Source organism: Falco cherrug, chromosome 10, assembly GCF_023634085.1.
Source record: "Falco cherrug isolate bFalChe1 chromosome 10, bFalChe1.pri, whole genome shotgun sequence".
Lineage (NCBI taxonomy): Eukaryota > Metazoa > Chordata > Aves > Falconiformes > Falconidae > Falco > Falco cherrug.
In genome coordinates, this window is record NC_073706.1 from 11902791 (window position 1) to 11923859 (window position 21069).

The window sequence follows — 21069 nt, forward strand, 5'->3', positions numbered from 1 at the left end:
AAAAAGACTTACTACATCTGCAAAAGACCAGAAGCACAACCTCCACAGCAATAATCCTGCTGCACTTCCATATTTTGCCTAAATGAGGATGCAAACCACTACCTAAATCCTTCCTCCATCCCTTAGAAAGCAATTAACTTTGCTATGTAGGAATGGTATTCAGTCCTAGTTTTCCTTAAAATTAAACTAAAAATTCCTGGAACTTATTTGTAGCTGTTCTGCTTCCCTTCTCAAGTCTTGCTTCAGGAATTGGTGAGCTGGAAACAGAATGGATGGAACCATCCAAAGTTTTACTCTATCTCAGACACATATAAAACTAGGTAACCCACAGAAGTGCTCAGAGAAGAACATGTACCATAGAGTGACGCTGTGTTCCTCCCTGGGGAAGCTCAAACAGCAAGCTTAATTCTCTTGCATCAGTTCTGCACACTGCAGCTCCTCCGACTCTTCTGTTACACTGTGCAGCACCTGAGTATAAGAATTGGATCCGGTGGCTATGGCTTCTGGGGAGTCATGCAACACACAACTTCAGTCTCAAAACAGATACTGTTCTGCTAACTTGGACCTTGCTTATTATGACTTCTAATCAAGTTGATCTTTCATTCTTTTGTCTTCAGCTGCTGATCAAATCTGCTACCTCTGTCTCCTCCCGTGAAGACAAGCCCAAGTTAGCTCCCAATTATATGAGGCTGTGTCTTCTGTGAGACCTGATTATTATGGTCTTCACTAGATTTCAGGTCCCCAAGAACTGGAAACTGTGATCCACTGAAGGAAGCTCTGTCACTAGTTTCATGTATCACTGGCCTTCAAAGTATTTCACTCTCCAGCTGCCAAATTTCTTGTGTCATGGTCTGTGTGAAATACCAGTCAAAGTCCTGAGTTAAACAACAAATAAAACTGATATACAGATGATACCAGAATGCCATTGAAGTAAACGTTGAAATTTACACTAACATGATTGGAATCAGAATTTTGTACTCCAACTCTACATCAACATTTCCTCAGCTCTCATCCAATTAGCACAGAACACCCATTTTCCCTTTCCAGTTCCACTGACAACTGAATGATCTTCACTATTTGAATTAATTTGCAAAAGTTACACATCAAAATCATTCCAGAATTGGTAACAGCAAGATGAGATCTGAATCAGAATGTGCTGTCTGAATATAACACATAATAAAAAGAAAGGACATCTCTGATAAGAGTACAAGTTATCGGAACTTATCTCTGAAAAAATGAGCTGTGTTTCTTCTAAAATACAAGCACTTCCAACAGAAAAGTGTATGCAAAACAAAGGTTTTTCTTTTTGATATATATTTTATTTCCTAATGGAATTTAAGTGCTCAAAATAGTTATTCAAAAAGCCTACTTATCTTCTAAGCAATTTACCACTTGCAAGGAGAAAGCAAACATCACTACCAAATTCACATTTTATTTGTCTCCCTTGCACTGTAGTCCTGTATCACTTACCCTCTGAGAGATGGAACCTGAGACCCAATGACATGAGTGAAATGTATGGAAAGCACAGCAGCTGAAGCAATCTGTGTACTGTATGCATTCTAGTAATACTGCACGTCTTACTGAAACATTGGATATAAAAAAAATTCACAGTGTACCAAATGTAGGGGTGTTATTGGGATTACTAATACTTGAAATACATGTGTACAAGTATGATCATTGTTCCATACATCCTAAAGAGTCTCCCTATTCCATAATAGAGAAAAGACAGAAAAAATATGCAAAAAATTATACTGTTGTTGCATACAAAAAAAGGACTGAACTGCAACTATGGATAAGCCTGAGTGATGTACATGTTCATATCTAGCACCTATGTAAATGCAGTTTCATACTTTCTCCAATAGTATAGGGGTTCACATTGCAGCTTAGAAGGAAGCCATCCATACCATAATTCCTTCCCAAGCATGGGCCTTCCTGTTCTTTGGTCAGAACTACTTAAACCAGACTTTCATGAGCAAGTGGCAAGCAGTCATTGTTTTTAGAAGCCAAAACTCAATCAGTAGCAGATGCTAAGTTGTAGCCATTTGTAAACTTCCCCCACTTAGTATACTAACTCGAATAGCTTCCATCATTTTTTTCACCTCTTCAATACAGTCAAGTGATTTTGAAACATAATGAAAAGAAAATAATACATATAAGAAAAGCTGACAGACATAACTGATCAATGAAAGGGTTGTGCTAGTGAAGGGCTCAGGAACCTCGGGCACGGTGTGCAAGATGAGAACTGGTGAAGAAAAAGCCCCCACCTTCTAAACATACTGCAACCAAGCAGTGTGAGGAAAGAAGTTCAACAGAGCACCCAGACAGCTGCAGATCTGCCACAGCGCCCATTAATGCCCACAACAGTTTCAGGATCACCGCTGTAGAAGCATGAAATGGAGAACAGCGGTTTTCCTAATGAAGTCTCAATTAGATGCAAATCATTCCTTCCATTTTTCTCCATCAGTGGGTACATGAAGTGAGGAAGGTGACTATTAAGCTGGCCACACCAGCTTCCTGACGCTGGTTTCACTAACACTGCCAAGCCTGGACTGCAGAGCACCTGGGCGAGCCAGGACTGTTACAGATCCCTCACTAGCTTGGGCTGGCTGTTTGTAGAGAGAGGAAAAGTCCTAGATTTTTACAAAATTCAGTTAAGACAGAAATCAAATATTCACGGATGAATCATTAGCAAGCAAAGGGCTAAACAGAAAATAAAACAGTTTCCAGCTGTTTGGAAATCGTTGGGAAAGCAGACTTCCCTCCTCCCCTTGTTAAATCAGGAGGAAAAACAAAGTCTTTAAACAGCTGATACAATCAAATTTTAACTAATGGTATTTATACAGTGTTATACAGGCCTAAAATGTTTTTGTGAAGTGAGGATCCCGATTGTATGGAGCTCAAGTTAAACTCCAGGCCAAGTACCTGCCAAGTTGAGACAAATCCTGGTTAAATCTGTTGGAGTTTGAAGACTGGGCTGGACTGGGATTGCTGCGCAGAGCCTTCCTCAGCCTCCACCCCACCGACATGTGTGGCAAATCCCGTAGGAAGCACCAGCCCCTGAGCAAGTTGTGTTAAAGCCTGTTAAAGCTTAAAGGGAAAGCTGGGAAGAAGTCCCATCCACAGGGCACGTGCCCCTGCAGGAGCCCCCCTCAGCGCCCACCGCCCTGAGGAGATGGCTCCTGGCCCACGGGTGGCCCCGCTGCGGCCAGCAGGAACTGGGGTCCTTCCGCAGGGGAAACTTGTTTTAACGGGAGAAATTATGCATGTACAGAAAAGCACCCTGAGGGGAAAGCAATGATGAGGGCAAAATTAAGTCGGTGGAAAATTTCCTTCTAGGGTCAGCCAAGATCGTGGCTGTAAGAACACCTCCAGGCCTAGAGATTCAGGCCAGATGACACAGATTAAAACACAGATGAGGCACAATCAGGTATTTTCTCACACTTAAATATATTGGAGGACAATCTTGTGATTCAAAGTGGAACCTCCTAACTTTAACTTTTTCTGGGATCTTACATTGCAGTTATTTTATATTTACAACACACCCTAATTTTGTTAAGCTATTTCTGTTACCCTGAAGTCCAAAACCTGTTCTGCTTATGTTACAGATGTAAAAAGAAACATTTCATTGGGTTTTCCCATATTAATTACTGGAACTTGCAGGGTCTCAGTTACACCAGATATGGCTTTCAGACCTCCCATGTCTGCAGTTTTTCATAGTTTTGGATATCAGAGACCACGGAATATTTTGAGGATGAAAGTGAGAATAATAGGGAACTTCCAGCCACAGGCCTTCTTAAGAACACTGTGCCTGTAAAGAAGAAAAAGGTCTGCATACAAGAATGTTCATTCCCCAAAAGGCAATGCAGAAAGGAAGAAGATTTGGACCTGCTATGGAAGCTGTATATGCACCCCCTTTCCTCAGACATACTGAAGTCTAAGGGGAACAGAAAGTGGAAAGGAAAATCGGATTCATCCCTTCAGAGTTCAAATTGACACGAACAATACTTACATGGCACATCACCTCTAGCCTTGCTGGCACTGACAGCGCCACAGGAGTCATCCACTGTCTCACACACACAGCTGCCTTTTCCCTGCTTCTTACATGCAATTATCATACACAGCAGTCACATCCCTGTAACCCTCTGTTGGCCCTGGCATGTCACAGATATGACCTCCCTCCCCACAAACCGGTATGTTGCTGCTACTATTATAAGCTGCATAATGGGGAATAACTGACCTAAGAGAGTAGACGTTCCCCTTCTGTCACTGCACCACTGCCTAGAAGGACTTACACGTGAGTAGAGCTGTTGTCAAGAAGGCAGAGAGCTGAGCTGTCTTCCTTTACATTTTACCCTGCCTCTTTCTTTCCTCTTCCTTCACTTACAGAATGACAAAGCGAGTACTAGAGCTGTGAGAGAAAGTGAACATGAAAATCAGATGGGCGATTCCTAGAACAGCTCTTGAGTATCAGAGATTTTAAATGTGAATGTGTACATGAAGACACCAATAAACAAGTCCCTGATGCTTATTTTTTTTTTTTTTTTGTTTGCCTTCCATAGTAGCAACTGCATCATTATGCTTTGGAGAAGACATCTTTCAAGTCCTTGTATTTACAAAGTTGTGACTGCTGGATAATACTTACATCTCTTCTCAGTGACATGCATTTATCTTCTTGACAAATAAAGGCTCAAAATAGGCCCCATGTCCTCTTTACCAAGAGAGCATCTGAGGGGAAAAAACCCACGAACACAATGTAAATAGAGACAAAAGCCTTTTGAGCATGGGAATGCTCATATTTATTGTTACTGTAAACATACTGAATTGCAACAAGCTGGCATAAAATCCAAAAAAACTAGGTTAAGACTCACAAGCAACAGAAAAAATGCTTTCTGCTGCTGCATTGAAGAAAACTGCTCTGAGCAAGGCTATTTGTCCATTGGTCATCAAAACAATTTTAACATGAAGGCTGACACTGTCAATCCAAATGTATCCTGAACTAATTTTTCTAAATAACAGCACAGAAGGAAAGATCAGTTACGCCCAGAGATCACATGTAGGCTTCAGATTAATGAAAATGAGGTTGTTTAATATTCTGCTGATTTGAGAAAAACAGCACTGACATGACTCACCTCTTTCCTTTCTCCTCAGAGAATTATTCTTTTCTAACACAAGTTAGAATTTCTCTTTATATAACTAGATCAAGATATAGGAGGTCAGCTGTCTATCATACCAAAAGCAAATTAATCAAATCACACATACCATTTATATAATTGCATTTAAATTTTTTTTATTTCATAGGGAAATATAAGGGAAGGCATTATCAAATGGACATGCATTGGTTTGGTTGTGGGAATATACATCAAGTTAAACAAATTTTATTTTCTCTTTGTGTTCCTTGTGTGGGTATTTCATTTTAAGAAGTATTTTCCTGCAACTGAATGGATGGCAATTGCAGAAATATCTGCCACTAAGCTAGAAAAATCTCATCATAACTTTTCATCATAAATTTCAAAGGCCAGAAATCCTGTGAGAGAGAAAGAAACACAGCAGATCATTATACTTTTCGGGAAAATGTTGCCAACTTGTTTATCGCAAGACTGCTATAGTAAGAAAATAAAAAAATAATAAAAGGACAATCATGTTTCTACTAATAGTCATTCTGATCCTGCACATGTTGTTTGTGACTTTGATAGAATTATATCAAGGAGTAAAAGGGAATTTAAGGACAATTTTTCAGCTGCTCAGTACCCACAGCCAGAACCAGGCTTAGTTTCATTCTAGTTTCTGAAAGATTTACAAATCAATATATTGGTTAGTGCATGCCTCCAACAGCTTCTGTGAAAATGCTCCATTCCTTTTGGCATTGGTCCTTCAACATGAAGAAAAGACTTTGCCAGACATTTATTATTCCTGTCAAAAGCTTTGCCCCCAGAAGGAATGCAGCACCTTCTTTAAGGCAAGGGAATGAAAAGTGCAAACAGATAACATCATCATTATATATGAAACTTGAAAGTAAAAGACATGCAGATAATCATACTTTTTACACAAGAGTCATTATTTAGCAACATAGGTTTAAAAAAATTAACAATATTTTTTTAAAATACTTCTCTTGTACCCCCTCCCCCAAACAATGAAGGCTCATTTGGAAATAGCAAGGTGGCCTGGGGCAGCTCTGTCAGCTGGCATGCACAGCACCTAGATTTATTCCCAGACTGAGTCTCATGATGCTTGGTTTGGCAAGAACGACAGAAAATGAAGTGTTTTAACTAAGTTAAAACAGTAAAGCAGATTCCAGCCTTGTTTGATTTCTATTAGACAGTATTTTAGGATCCAAAGGAACCCTGTGAAGCGTCCTCTACTGAAGCAACCAACATGTGAATTGGTTAAAAAGATGTCAGTCTCATCTTGTGTGCTTCTGTGTGGTACTACAGCTGTCTTGGAGGTATTTTCTTGTGTTGAAAATATTTTAATACATTCAGTCTTGTATGAGTGCTTAAATCTGATATGGAAATTTTCAACTACGTATTTTGCACAAGAAATCAATATCATTCTTCATTGCAGAAGGCAGGTGTATCAGTTAGTACAGACTTCCACAGAATTCACTAGAAGCTATCAGCATTTTCTAGCATGACCTAAAAGCTATACAGAGAAAAAACATTTAAAACTTGTACTTCCTCTCTTATCAGGACTTAAAATAGATTTGGCTTATTATTTCACTATAAAGGGGAGATTTCTTATGTCAGATGGTGTTATCTATATGCACAGAAAAAAAAAATCTATCAAAAGTAATTTTTAGAGTTCATGACTCCCTTTTAAAGTTGAGTCACGGCAACTCAGAAGTTTGGCTTGAGGGGGAAAGGAGTACAAAATATATCCTGATCTCTTTAGAGCATTTCTTAGACAAATGTTTTGGATTTATTTGTTTGTTTCCCTGGAAATCTTTTATAGCCTGATAAAAATGGTTCATTTAGCTGTTTGGAATTATGATGAGCTGTCTGACTAGCAAGGCTTAGAAGAAATCACAAAAATAAACACTGAAAATGTATTAAATTGGCAATATTAAACTCTCAAAAAACCCCAACTTACAGAATGCCCTCGCTACCTTAATTTATTCCATTGTATTATGATACAGCTGAGACTTCACTACCACATGCTACTTTTTCCTTAGGATCTACCTTATACACAGTAAGAAGGGATAGCACTCATTGAATGAGAAACTCTTTGATATTTTGTTTCAAACCCTTTGTTCAATTTCTGTTCTTGTAACAACATTCAGCCTCATTGTTAGATGCACCAGCTTACCCCAGCCATGGGCAGACCATCACTGGAACAGCCACGCTCAGGCCTTGTTCAAGTGGAGTCTTTGAAGCAAATTTTCTTACCATGCTCTACATTAAATGCAGGCCCACAGACTTTTTTTTTTTTTTTTCAGATCACATAGTTGACCAAACCACAGTGAATATATAGCCCACAGGTGACCCCTAATGAGACGTGTGCAGCTGGATAATTTTGCTACTCCTATCACACTAAGAAATGTATTTCCCCTTTTTTCTTTAAGCAGATGTGGTGAATTTTGGGTTAAAAACTCCAAAAACACAACAAAGGCGCAACACCACAGAACTACTTCGTTTGCCCCTGCTTTCAGAAATGGCTCAACCACATCTGCTTTATATACCACACGCAAAATATTTCCCACATGTTTCTGTAAAAGCAAATACATACGCAAGCCAATGACGGCATTGGTGGAACATTCTCTGACACAAAGTTTCATCCCCTAAAACTTGGCAAACTTCTACCTGCCTCAGGGTAGGAGCTCGGTACAGCCACTGCTCCCATCAGCCTGGGGAAGCTCCTTGCAGGTACGTGCATTGCCGAGCGCACGCTCCGTACAAAGCCAGAAGCGACGCTCGCTGCACGCCCCCGACGCTACCCCGCTACTATAAGGGGAGAACCTGCGTGCCCCCCCCCCCGCGTGCTGCTGGGGGTTCTATAGCACTTTACCAGGACAGCGAGTAAGAAGCGTCCCTGGGTTTTACGGGTCAAATCCCCAAGCAGCTCCCAGCTGGAGCCACGGGCGCACGGAGCAGCCCCCGGCTGGCGCCCGCCGCCCGCGGAGAAGAGTGCCCGCTCACCGCAGGAGAAATTCCAGGAGCGCAGTCACGCCCCGTGAACAGATTCCCAAACCCAACTGCAGAGTGGGAGCCGACATGCCCCCTTTCCCAGGGTCACCGTGAGACACCTCTCGCGTCCCGCCGCTGCCCCCGCCTGAAGAGCGGCTCGGCACAGCCCAGCCCACGGCTCGGCGCAGCCCCGCCGGCTCCGCGGCACCGCCCGCCGGCACCTGCCCAGCGGGGCGCGGAGCGGGGCGCGGAGCGGGCAGCCACCACCCCCGCGCCTCCCGCCGCCGAGGGACCGGCGCTTCTCGTCGCGCGTGGGAAGACCCCCGAGCCCCCTCCCTCAGCCCCGGCGGAGACCGGCGACGGACACCGAGCCCCGCGGCGGCGGGGGCTGCCCCCGTGCCGGAGGGTCGCGCTGGCTCGTCCCGCAGGGCGCAGCGCCCCGAGGGCTGCGAAGGACCAGCCGGGGCAGGCGCTGGGGGTCCTGCCCGGGGGTCCTGCCCCCTCGTGGGCGGGGCGACCCCTCCCCGCGTCGCCGGTCACGTGCTCTCGGCCGGGGCGGAACCCCGGAGCCGCACGCACCTGCGGCGGCCCCCGCCTTTGTGCAGTGCAGGTGCAGCGCCCGCCCCCCTGCCGTGACGTCACGGAGCCGCTCGCGGGGCACCATGGGAGAATCCCAATGTTTTCCAACGGATGCGCTCAGCAGCGCGGCGGCTTGAGGCGACTCCGGGAGCGACGCTCGGGGGGGCGTCCCGGGAGGGGGCGTCCCGGGAGGGGGCGGCGGCGGGGGGCCGGGCCGGCGGCCCGCGCCCCGGCTCTTCCCCACCCCGCCAGGCAGCATGGCCCACCCCCCTGAGGCGCCCGAAGCTGCTCCCTGAGTGCCCGGCGCCGGCGGAGCGCCCCGCCGCAGCCTGCCCACGGCGCCGGGGAAGATGCTGCCGCGGCTGGTCTTGCCCGGCTGACGCCCCGCCGCCGCCGCACCCCCGTCCCCATTGTCCCCCGGCCGCCTCCGGCTCCATGAGCGCCTCCTCCTCCCCCCGCCTCTGAGCTTCCCGCCCTCCACCTCATGGCTGCATCGGAAGAAGGGACCGGCTGCTTTCTCCCGCGAGGCAGGTCGCAGAGTGACCCCAGCATCCTCACCGACCCCGCGGGCCCCGGCGCCGGGGAGCACCCAGGTAACGGCCCCGCGCTCTCCGGCAGCGCTAGCCGCGGTGGGGGGCGGGCGCTCCGCGGGGCTGTAGCACGCCTGGCCGCGGGCAGGCAGCGGGGACCGTGTTTTGTGCAAGTGCTGAAGTGATGCGGCGGCGGAGCCCCGCACCGGCTGGCAGCGCGGTGTCCCCGCGGCTCCCCGGCGGGCGGGGGGCTCCGCCGCGCTCCGGCCTGGCAGCGGGGCGCGCTGCCCCAGGCGCTCGCTCGGCTCCTTTGGTACTTTGGTGGGGTGGGGGGAAATAAGGGCTAATAAAGCCGGCTGTTTGCAGGGGGTCACCATGGAGACGGGGGGAAGCAGAGTCATAATTAAACGCTTTCTCCCCACCAGAAGGTAATTTTCACTTCACAGGGAGAAGCACAGTCTTAGGAAGTGTAGGCACAGAGGGCGGTGCTGGGGGACACAGCCCAATCGCTCGTATACAAATAGAATATTGTGATTAGATTATTTTTTTTCCCTTTAACAATGGTTAATGGTGTTTTCAGCTTAACTTCACTTTCAGGAATAACTCCAAATGTCTGTTGGTGGTGACTCAGTAATTTCAGATTGTCAGAATCTAAGCAATGATAAAACCCCTTTAGAAAAAAAAATACATCACTTTGATGTGATGTGATTGCACGGAAAGGAGCAACAACAAGCTAGAAGCAAAGGCTGAGAGCCAGTTTACTCTCAGTTTATGTGAATAGGTGGTCATATAAGAACTGGAAGGTTTCTTTATGAGAAAAGGAGTAATCAAAGCAGCGTAAGACAATGAATGGGGTGTTGAGCATCACTGCCCATTACACTGAATTCTAAACCTAGAAATGGGTTTGCGTTTTGGGATCAGCCTGGAGGAGACAGACCCTGAATGCAATTTTGGATTGAACTTTAGTTCCAGCCTTTCTCAGATTATTGAGTAAATAAAATATTCCAGGCTCTTTTCATACACCTGCTATACTGCTTCCTTCTGAGTCAATGAGGATATTAATATTTGTAACTATTTTAAGTTCTATTTATTTTGCCTTATCAAGCAATTCTGAAGCACCTCGCTCTGGAGTGAATTACAAATTAAATTAAGGCAAACAGTAGATGATTTATCTCTGATGCCCAACTGTTCCGATATCCTAAGTGAAGGGAACAAAGGACTCTTCTAACATGAACTGCTCGACTCACTCCCAAAGGGGCAATCTTGACTGAAAGAGGAATGTATGTTTCTGCCATTTGATTTCTGGAAGCAGAACTAATGAAAGGAAGGCATATGCAATCTCAGTTTTAATTCCGCTATATTATTTTCTGCTAATTAATTGTTTTGGCCTTTGTGAAACATACAACAAAGAAAGTACACAACATGTCTGACAAATAGACAAAGATAGAAACATTATTATGCTTTTTGTAAGAAGAAAGAACTATCAATACTAAGTAGCATTTTTTCCCCCTAATACAGACTTCATCAGATAAGACAGTGTCCCATTGCATGGCAGAAGCTATACTAATACGCAAGGAAAGATGTCTTTTGTGGTATTGACTTATACATACACTATGTGGAGAGAAACAAAAGGTGATAAGTACATATGTTTTTTGTCCAGGTAGGTATAAATAGTTACTAGTAGAGTTAGCACATTTGGTAGGCTTTTCAGGTTTTAAATTCCTTTCTCAAATAGCATTGAACATCTGTGTGCTTCAAAGTGATAAAAAAATGAACATAGATGACTTAATTTAAATGATATTTTACCCTGCAGTGTTGTAATTAATCACTTACTATGAGCAATTTCATACAATTGGCTACTCAAAAAACCGAAATACAATTTATACTAGTGTAAGAATTATGTATGTCATATGACAGAATTGTAACTTATTTTATTATTCTGGAAAATAATTATCATAACACCAACATAGCAATCTACGGACTCTTAAGTGAAAAGAAAGTCTTAGGGGCGCTAAATGATACATGCAGAGTTTGTGTTTACATCCCAACCCTTCTGGCAGATGAACCATTTAGAGAAGTAAGCTTGAACATATAGGATTCTTTGATAATTTATAAACTAAATTACTTTTAATTAACATTTAAGTCATGCATTTAAATTACACAGACAAATAAGCCAATAAAAAAATATGGATATAACTGAAGGATCACTACAAGAACATTCCTGTATGGCATTTGAATGGTACAATATTCCCACTGGAGATGCACTCTTGTTTTGCAACATTTTCTTGAATATGATGTGGTGAAGGATTATTCTGCACCAATTCATTTGGTTATGTCTACTTTAGGGAAGTGTACAGAGGTAGAAAATGTGGTAATAGATGAAGCCAGCATATACTCTAAAGAATTTTATGGGGTTCATGTGTGTTTGTTTAAAGACATCATTTATATTCCTGTTCCTGACCTATACAATTACAGTATTATTTTTTTTTTAGCCCAGCTTTATACAGGAAATTTCAGTGACATAGCTGAGAATGTAGAGGTGGCAGCATACAGCTTTTCATGTATTTACCCAAGACGATTCCCTGATGCGATGCTGCATTTTCCCTTCTCTGTTGAAATGCCAGCTTAACAGTAGTATTGACTGTACACAGCATGATTACAAGACTTGCTGGCTGGCTTGCGTAAGTTCAGAATCTTCTGTCACTGGACATATGATCTCTTTTTTGCTGATACTGAGTAATGTAAACATCAGATTCAAGGAACTCAGGATGAACAGACTGCAGATAGCAAGTGTTAGTTCACCTTCCTATGGCTTTCATTTGCAGTTTTTTAAATGAACTATTTGCTTGATGTCAAATCCCAAAAGGAGTTTCCCATATGAGAACAAAGCTCAGATTTTTGAGTATTTTTGTTTGTGGTTTTGTTGTTTGTTTTTGGGTTTGGTTTGTTTGTTTGTTTTTTAAAAAAAGAACTCTTATCTTCTTTCAACAAGAGCATGGAATAACTAACTGGTTCAGATAACCTTAGATGTTTGTTTTTGAGAAGTTCTGGACACTCGCAATCCTGACTGGTGCCAGCAGAAGTGCAATTACTCCAAACCCTGAACAATCGGGGCTTCCTATCTAGTGTGCTTTTTTTCATAAAGCATTCACTGTAGAAATGAAAACCTATTTTACAACGTTGATTTACTATAACAGATGTAATCTTTCAACTACAGTGAATTTTATCACATGCAAAAAACTTAAAAAATCAACACATGCCACTATGAGCTTATTAAAAGTTCCTATAGTAAGATAAACAAGGTGTTCAGTAAACTACACTAGAGGCAGTTAATAGCTATTTATTCTAAAACAGAGATACCAGTTCACTGATTTAGATCCTTCACATGAAATTTTAGTTAAACAGCAGCTTCTCACAGTGATCATTTAAGATGTCACAGTAATGGTCTGAGTAGAAAATATGGAATTAAGTTATCTGTACAGGTTCTAATGACAAATAGATAATTTCACCCAGCATTTAAATGGTGCGTTTAGTTCCTATTGATAGTGTAGAGAATATTGGAAATAGTATAAGAAGGATAAAAAGGAATGAATGTTTCTTTGTTTTAAATGAATCAGTTATTTTCTCCTTTAAAACAAAATAATGCATTTCAGCCTGTGATTTAAGTGAACTATTTTATGGCCACGGAGCAATATTTTATGAGAATTACTATAGCACAGTGAACACTGGACTTCATATTTCAGTCATTATTTGAGCACAGTCACTGAGTGAGCAAGCCTTAAAAAGCAGTATTTCCTGAATTTGAGAAACACACATCAAAATACTTGCGTCTTGCTTAACTATGGACTGTCCCTAGACTGTGCTGTTGTTAACAAAGTGAATTTCATTTTTCTTATTGTGCCAGAATCACAGGAGAAGAATCACAATTAACACATCTTTCACTTGGAAATCCTCATAGGAAGGAGTTCTGAAACCAGTAGCATCCTTCCCTGCTGCCATTAAGATGGCTGTTCAATGTCCCATTGTTTTCACTTGAGTCTGGGAGAAGGCCAGAATATCCAAATGTATCAGATTTTGTGTGTAAAGACCCAACTTGATTGATTATAGATCTGGGGTTAGCTCTGAGCTGAAAAGCTACTCTAGAAGATATCATATCCTGCCATAACATTAAGGGGAGTTTTTTGAGGCAGTTAAGAAAGTGTAAAAATGATAAAATACTAGTTAAGTTCTAATTTAAAAAAAAATAAAGGTGATGGAAGATGATTTAGATGACAACCAAGACAGCAATAACTTAAGAAAACATAACATAAAGAGGGATTTCATTAGTTCCAGAGATCGTGATTTTTTCCTTTCCCCTTTCTTGTTCCCCTCCTCCATCTTTCCAGGAAAGCATCAAAAGATAAAGGAGAGTCTGAAGAGGGCAGGAGTATGAAACTCAGAGCAGATTTCAGTATCATCATCTATCTGAGAGACACTTGAAGGAAGCCAAAATATTGCTCTCATTATATCCTTTCAGCAGTCACAGGACATAGAAAAGATTGACAATCTCATTTGATTTGTAGTCATAAAAGATAGCGCTCCACAGTCTGGAGAAGAGCACACCACGTCAAAACTCTGTATTACTTGAGGAGATACAGACAACCCTGACAATGTGTGAAAATGGCACCCCCTCCCTTAATTTTGGGATAATTCATTTTAATTTGTGTAAGTATACATTGGTACCATCATGTTTTCTCCCTATGCTGCTACTTTTCCTCCCAGGCACCATGCAATTAAAAAATGCTTTTTTGGGATGGACATTACTGAGTTCCTCAGTGGACCTTGCGAGTGGTCCACCATGTATTCCTTCTCCTCCACTGTAGGATCTGTACCAAGGCAAGGAACTGTTGTGGTCAAGTGGTAGTGATAGATGTTGTTAACAGCTATATTAATGTAATTTCTTAGGATTCTTGTTGGAGAGGACTGAGGAAGGGGGCATCTAAGCCTCTACACTATTTGCTGTGGTGTGCCTCAAGATCTGACAAGTTAAAGCGACTTCAGAATAGTTGTTCCAGATACGTACAGCTATGTAACTTCCAAAACTCTATTTCCCTTTTTATTTCTATTAATACCGCGTGTAATCAGCAGCACTGTGCACTGAATTAACTGAAGGAGAGAACAACTGCATAAAACTCAAGGCTCCTTCATGGCTGTTTCTAGTTATCATAATTCAAAAGTTTTGTAGCAGGAAACGTTCTTGTAAGTAGCAGGAAAACATGCTAGGATGCTAAGAAGAGAACTGAAGCGTTATGTTCCTTTACACAGTCTCTCTTTGGCTGAAGGATGATCTGTAAGAATGAAGGAAAGCCTCACAGGCAATATAAGGGCATCGGCCATCTAAGTAATGCTGAGGGAAAGTCATAACACAATAAAACGTCAAGTATAGGAATACTCTATACTAGGGTCTTCTCTTTATTCTTCTGTTTTAAGGCAGTAACCTAGCCTGAATGGACTGTACTACTCCCTTCATATGCCAATTATTGTTTTCTCATAACTTTTTAGGGTTCATTTATGCTACTAAAGATCTACACGTTGCTGACATATTTTTGTTCCTTCAACAAGTTTTGAGTCTTGTGCATAGTGTTAGGGGGCTTGTTAGCAACTGGAAATCTATGCTTTTCCCCCTTAACCAAAAGGACACTGGTAAACTGCACGGTGTTAGAAGCTACTGGCAGGGGAGGTTTGAAAATGCAAAAGCATATTAGAAGTATAGTAAGTCTGCGCTGCAGATGCTTGTAAAGAACAATGCAAAGGCAAAGAGAAAGGGGTACAACCGGAGTGCAGATAGATTGATGCCACCTTTCTGAATCTGTTCTAGTCATTTTTGTTGCAAATCTATTCATTCCAGGGCCATAAATCAGAAAGTCATGTAACCATGTGCTTAACTTAAAACGTGTGCTTAAGATGTAAGGAAATTGAGTGAGCACCAGGAGAGAAAAAGATGCTGTTGGTGCCCTGCCTGTTGGTTGGCTGGTGCTCTCATCCTTTTGCAGTCACTTAGATGACTGCAACTTAAATCAGGGACCTGAAGGGTCATCTGTGATGTCTTTAGCTGTTGCATACAATTTCAAATTTGATACTAATACTTCACCCATGTTTTCCACCAGAAACATTTTGGTTTCCATTTAATTTTCCTGTATCAACAAGTCTATTCTGTTAACAGAGTTTGTTTAGCCTCCATCGTATTTCTTCTGTCTGAAACGGGAAGTGTACCAGGTTTCCTATATCCTTTCCCAACACTCTTAATTTACGACCAAAATTAAATTAGCTAGTCAGTGCTTTTGCTCCACTTTATGACTCGACCCTATATTTCATATATATCAAGTTTTGCGATTCTCAAGTTCTCTCACTCAAAGTTAGAACATACCTGTTCAACCAAAGGGCTCCCAGCAGAAACTTACTGTGCCAGACATAATGGGGAGTGTGCTCAGGAATACTCAGTAAAGACTAGAAACATGCAGGGTATTAGTTTACTTAATATCCCATATCCTTTTACATTGAAATCCAAATTTCAGTCCTGTAAGGCTCCCCAAAATATTTATTTGTGGATATGTAGAGGGTTTTTTTAATGACACAGCACCAGAAAAATCATCACCATATTACCAAGTATTGCAATGCGAGTTTTACTTTAACAAATGGTCAATTGTGCTTTTGGGAAGGTCTTTTTCTTTCTCATCAACTCCCTGATCCCTTGGTGGTCTGATCTAACTGGAGCCGAAGTCCCTGTGATGCAGAGAAAGTTCACTGGAAGCACAGAACTCCCTTTTTTTTCTCTGTCCCACAGTGGAGAATCTCCTCCTACTCCACAAGCCCTCCTCCCCGGTGCATGACTTATCTTGTTTGCCTGGCAGTTCTTCTCCAGCGTGTTCCAGGAGGGGAGAGAAGGAAGAGGGGAGAGGAAATTTCTATTTCTGGAGAGGAGAATGGCTACAGTGCACTTGGGCAAGCTGCATAGATGCAACTCGATGTAGATTCTATTGCTCTGAATGTGTAGTTTTAGTACTGCACATATTTCGATTTGTGGCAATGGTGTGTTGTCATTATGTTGCATATTACTCAACAAGATGAACACTTAACACAAACTGCTTCATGCTGGTTGCCTGGGTATTTTACTGACTGAAACTCTACTTAGTTTATTTTTTGGGATTCAAGAGAGAGCTTGGTGAAGTTATGTTTTCATGCTACTTTTGCAGCAGTTAAATGAGATCGGTTAATAAGTATGCTATTCATGTTGAGCGTTGTTTTTAGGCTTTTCCAAGGTATGACTGTTCCCAGTGTTTGGAGATTTGTATCTAGCCAAATATTAGAGTTCTGTAAATGAAATAGAGACCTTTAATGGGAAAAAAAGAAAGTGTTTTACAGTTCTCTTTTATCCTAAATCCCAAGTTGGCAAGTAGTTTTAATGTTGCTGAAAAGATACTTACACCATTTAAACCTCTTTATCCAAGAAGGGGAAATACTGGTTATACACCCTTATAAACCTAGACTGGATTTATGAGAGTGAGGTCATCAAATTTGATTTACCTGGTGTTTTATGAACTTTTTTTGCACCTATAATTACTTCTGCATCCTTGAGTAATAGCTGAGGGTCCTGATTTCCTCCCAGCTTTACAGTCATTGTCTTCTGAGCAGAAAGATTGGACAGAATCCCACTTCAAAATGCAGAAACCTAAGGGATCAACACACAGTGCAAATGTGCATCTGCTCCCACATTCAGAGACCCAGTGCACCGCTGTTCTGATACTCCAGATGCTAGTTGCTTCTCTTATTCTCAGTGCTACTAGCAAAGCTCTTAGGACACGTAAAGGATTGGGTCTAAATTCGAATGTAGCAGAGTTAGAGTAGGTAGTCTTATCACGTGTCAGAACTTTTTCACTAGTTGTCTGATCTAATAGTTTCTGTTATCCCTTGTTGAATCAGAATAAATTTATTAGTTCTAGAATGTCTTAAATAGTATGTCTCCCCTAGTTCCTGGGAATCCTTTCTCATGCACCAGAAGGAACCTAGTTACGTGCACACAAGTTTTTTCTTCACACTTCTGTTTGGTTGCAGCAAATATACTCTTGCATTAACAGCAGCAGGGATAACATTGCACACTGTGAAAACAATGCAGGATTGATTTTTAAAATATTACATTGATATCTAAATAATGCATTTGCATCTTAGTGAAGAAATCTTTAGGTCTTTACAACCATCAAAGCAAGCTGTATCTCATACATCACACAGAGGAGTATTACAGGTCTGTCATACACTCTCTACAAAGGGCACTTCTCTTTCTCTCCTTAAGTCTTTTCATGCATCCTAAAAGAACTATCACAAATCACAAAAAAGATGTAGGCTCAGATTCTCCAAATACAGATGTCTCATCTGAGAAATACCTGTGGGCTATATCTGAAATAATGCATGATTGTGCCAGTTGCTGTGCAGCATATAAAGAGAAACTGTCCCCACTTTAAGTAGTTGCAGTCTAATGTGAAAAAGACAGAAAACAGTGAAAAAACCCAGGTGTTTCTTCTATTTTACATATGGGGAATTGAGCTGTAATTAATTGCCTTATCTGAGTTTCTGTAGGAAGCCAGTGGCACCACTGAAAGTTGACTCTGGAGGCTCAGTCCCATACCTTACCCACAGAAATCATACACAGCAGTACTACTGTTGTGATGAATGCTGCTTGTGTATCTACGTGTTTCAGAGTCTAGTAATCAACTCATGGGAAAAAACTGGAGGGGAGAAAAAATTGTTTTTTATGGAAAAGGAAATCTGTTATCATTGTAGAGAACTTTTATTTATTTATTAAAATCTAGCTGCAGTTTCTTGTTCTATGGCTTCCAGTGTTTCATGTTAATAATAATGGAGAAAATAGTTTAGGCAAGTACATCTTGGAAATTTGGTGAATTAAGGAAAAAAAATATTTCTGAAACTCTGCTCTTTGCATAATGTTACACTGGGACAGTTTATTTAAAATCACAGGCAAGTCCGGTCTCTCACTTGGAGATGTTGGACAAGAATTTTTATTTGTTAAAAGTCTTCGGAGATTTGGTCTTTGTGCTGAATATTGTTTCAGCTAATAGGAAAAAAAGGGAAACCATGGGCTTTGATGGAAGATGGACAAGAATTTCTAATTACCTTTTAGTACTTCTCCTTCCTCTTTGTGCTAATGTACCTTCTAATGACCTTTTTTGATATGAAGTAGAGGTAGTTGTGAACTTGACATAGAAAATTTCAATCAGAAAATATGTATTTGTCCACATGTTCCCACCAAGCTTTGGGCAGGTATGTGTATGCCAGTTTCAGTAAGGACAGAATTTAAAGAAAAAAAAGAGATCAGTAAATGAGCATCATTCTCCTAAGTTAGGCAGAAAGGGCACTTGAACAGAATGGAAATGGTTCAGTGTATCAGCTGGACTACAGAGTACTGAAACCCTGTCTTATCTTTCTCTCTTAAATGTTACAGGCTTTATTTCAAAACAAAAGTAAACTCCAAATTTGATTGCACATTAAGTACAAGTACTCAGACTTAATTTGCACACATAATAATTTCTGCACACAATTAGTTGCTTCTCTGTGCAAATAAGATAAACTTATATGTCTGTCAAATAATAAAAAAACTTCACACTTCAGCTATGAATGAAGATAGTTAAAGATTATCCAGTCAGTTAATTTTGCACCATACTTTGAAAATGCCATGAGTTACATAATACTGGAGTCATGTTTATCTGGAAACTTAACTGTTTATGTTTGTGAGTAGTTAAGTAAAGTATTAATCTTTCACAGTCTTTAGGTTTGGAACTTGATTTTAAGAATGCCCAATTCGTGCTGTAATGAACAGGCTACACCATTTATTTGTTTATTTATAACATCACGGCATTTTTAAACCAAATTTGTGGCTTTGTATTTTTAAAATTTAATACATAGAATTCATTACCCTGGCTTCTCTAAGCAGGTCAGATCTATAAATACCAACATGTAAGTAAAGCTAAATACGATACCTTCATTTTGCTTCTAAATGTAGCTAGAGTTTGTATGCAAATACAATGGATTCTTTGTGCACATTAAATCCCATGCTTTTGTTTGAAATTCAAGTTGATTTATGGTCTAATGTATACACAATTTATATGTGCCCTAGAGAGAACATCATATACCTACTTGACGCAGGTCAATAGCTTCATGCTCGAGTCTGCATGAATATTTCAGTAAGATGATCTTAATCAAGGGGAATCTTATCTTGCTTTCTGTAGTACAGTAATATCCTGTAATCACACATAGTTCACGCATGCAGACCTGTGATTATAACTAAAGAAAGGCATGTCCTTATGCATAAAGCACTTCATGATTGTTGCATATAATGAAGAGACAGTACTTGTGTTAACTTCCTTATTCTAATTTATTTTTTTTAACATCCTGAAACTGTTCTGTTGCTGCATAAACAGCAGCTGGACATAGATCACTGCATTACATCAAACCAGTGAGGCCTTCAACCTTTTCTAAGAGCTGCTACATCCCTCAAGGCCGTGCAGTCTTCCCTGTGCCTTGCCCATGTTGATCTGTTGGGAATGTCTGTCACAATTCATTCAGTTGCTCACAGAAGTCTGCATCTTACCTCTAAACTAAACAGCCTGCACCAAGACTTGTGGGTTTTATCCTCATAAGAACATAAGAAATGCTCTGCTGGGTCAGAACTGTGGTCCATCTAGGTCCAGAACTAGGACAGTGTTCTTGACGGGGCCAGCAGAAGATGCTATTTAGGGAGAGCGTACTTGCCTAGGCTTGAAGCTTGAGACAGGCTGGAAGCAAAGTGCAGGGTGGCTGAATGAACACATGAGAACACCAAATTAAAATATTCAGGGTCAATCTTCTGTGTCTGACTTCAAATAACATAAGTATTGATGCTTTGGGCAAGTTTGCTCAGCATCTAGAACCAGCCCTGCCTTCTTGGGGAAACTCAGACTTCATTAGTAGAAGTCAGTCTAAGAGAGTGTCTTGGCTCCTGCAAGTACTTTTTAATTTTTTCATGATGAATTATATGGATTGGTGTGAAATATTTAATTTAGCTAGAGCAAACATTCTCAACAGAAAGGTTAACCACTATTCCGCAGAAGAATTATACGCTCTTCCCAATTTCCAGGTCTTGCCGTGTAAGAGATGAGATGAGATTGTTCCACAAGAAGTAACTGTCTAAGCCAGAATAGCTCAGCCTCCAGAGTTAAAATGCTTTTGGTTATGTATGATGGGCAGAGTTGGAGAAGATGACAGCAAGTCCAGGACTAGAGCCTGGAAAGTCTCCCACACAATACTTAGTGTTGCAACTTTATTTCTGTTGGACTTGACAACTGTGGTGAGGGAACAGAGAAAAGGAATAGTTAAAAGATTTCTTTTCAACCAGCACACATTATGGTCAGCTGTGTAGTGGCCACTGCTGAATATGCACTTGAGGGATCACAGAATTACCGTAAGTGTTGCAGTGAATTGTTCCCTGCATTTCGGATGAGCATGGCAGAGTGAGACAGGTGGATTAAGAACCTTAAATCTTGACTATCCCAAATTGTTTCAGCAGCAGAGAGAAAATGACAGGACAAGTGAAAAACACATTCACTCAACAGTGTGCCAGTCACCTCTAACGATGTCTCAGAGCAAGGGGGGATTTCACAAACTACTGCAGAAAAGGGGAGAGAAGTTGGGCAGACTTTCACTGGCAGGCTTTGGCAATCTCAGCTGTTGAGACTGTTTGACGAATTCAGTTCTGTATGCTTGCCTTCCCTCCAACTACCTAAATCCTCAGCCCCTTTTGGGTTGCTCACAGT

General features: G+C 41.4%; 1 protein-coding gene across 2 annotated transcripts in view; it reads left to right on the forward strand.

The window, feature by feature from the left end:
• Nucleotides 1–8576: 8576 nt before the first annotated feature.
• Nucleotides 8577–21069, forward strand: part of PHACTR3 (phosphatase and actin regulator 3) — a 114091-nt gene continuing 101598 nt past the window's right edge. Inside the window, exon 1 of one of the 2 annotated variants that reach the window (XM_055722877.1) lies at nucleotides 8577–9292. In XM_055722877.1, coding sequence (XP_055578852.1) covers nucleotides 9184–9292 — 109 coding nt within the window. In that variant the 5' untranslated portion in view covers nucleotides 8577–9183. The remainder of the gene's footprint in view (nucleotides 9293–21069) is intronic. The other variant, XM_055722878.1, reaches the window with a different exon arrangement.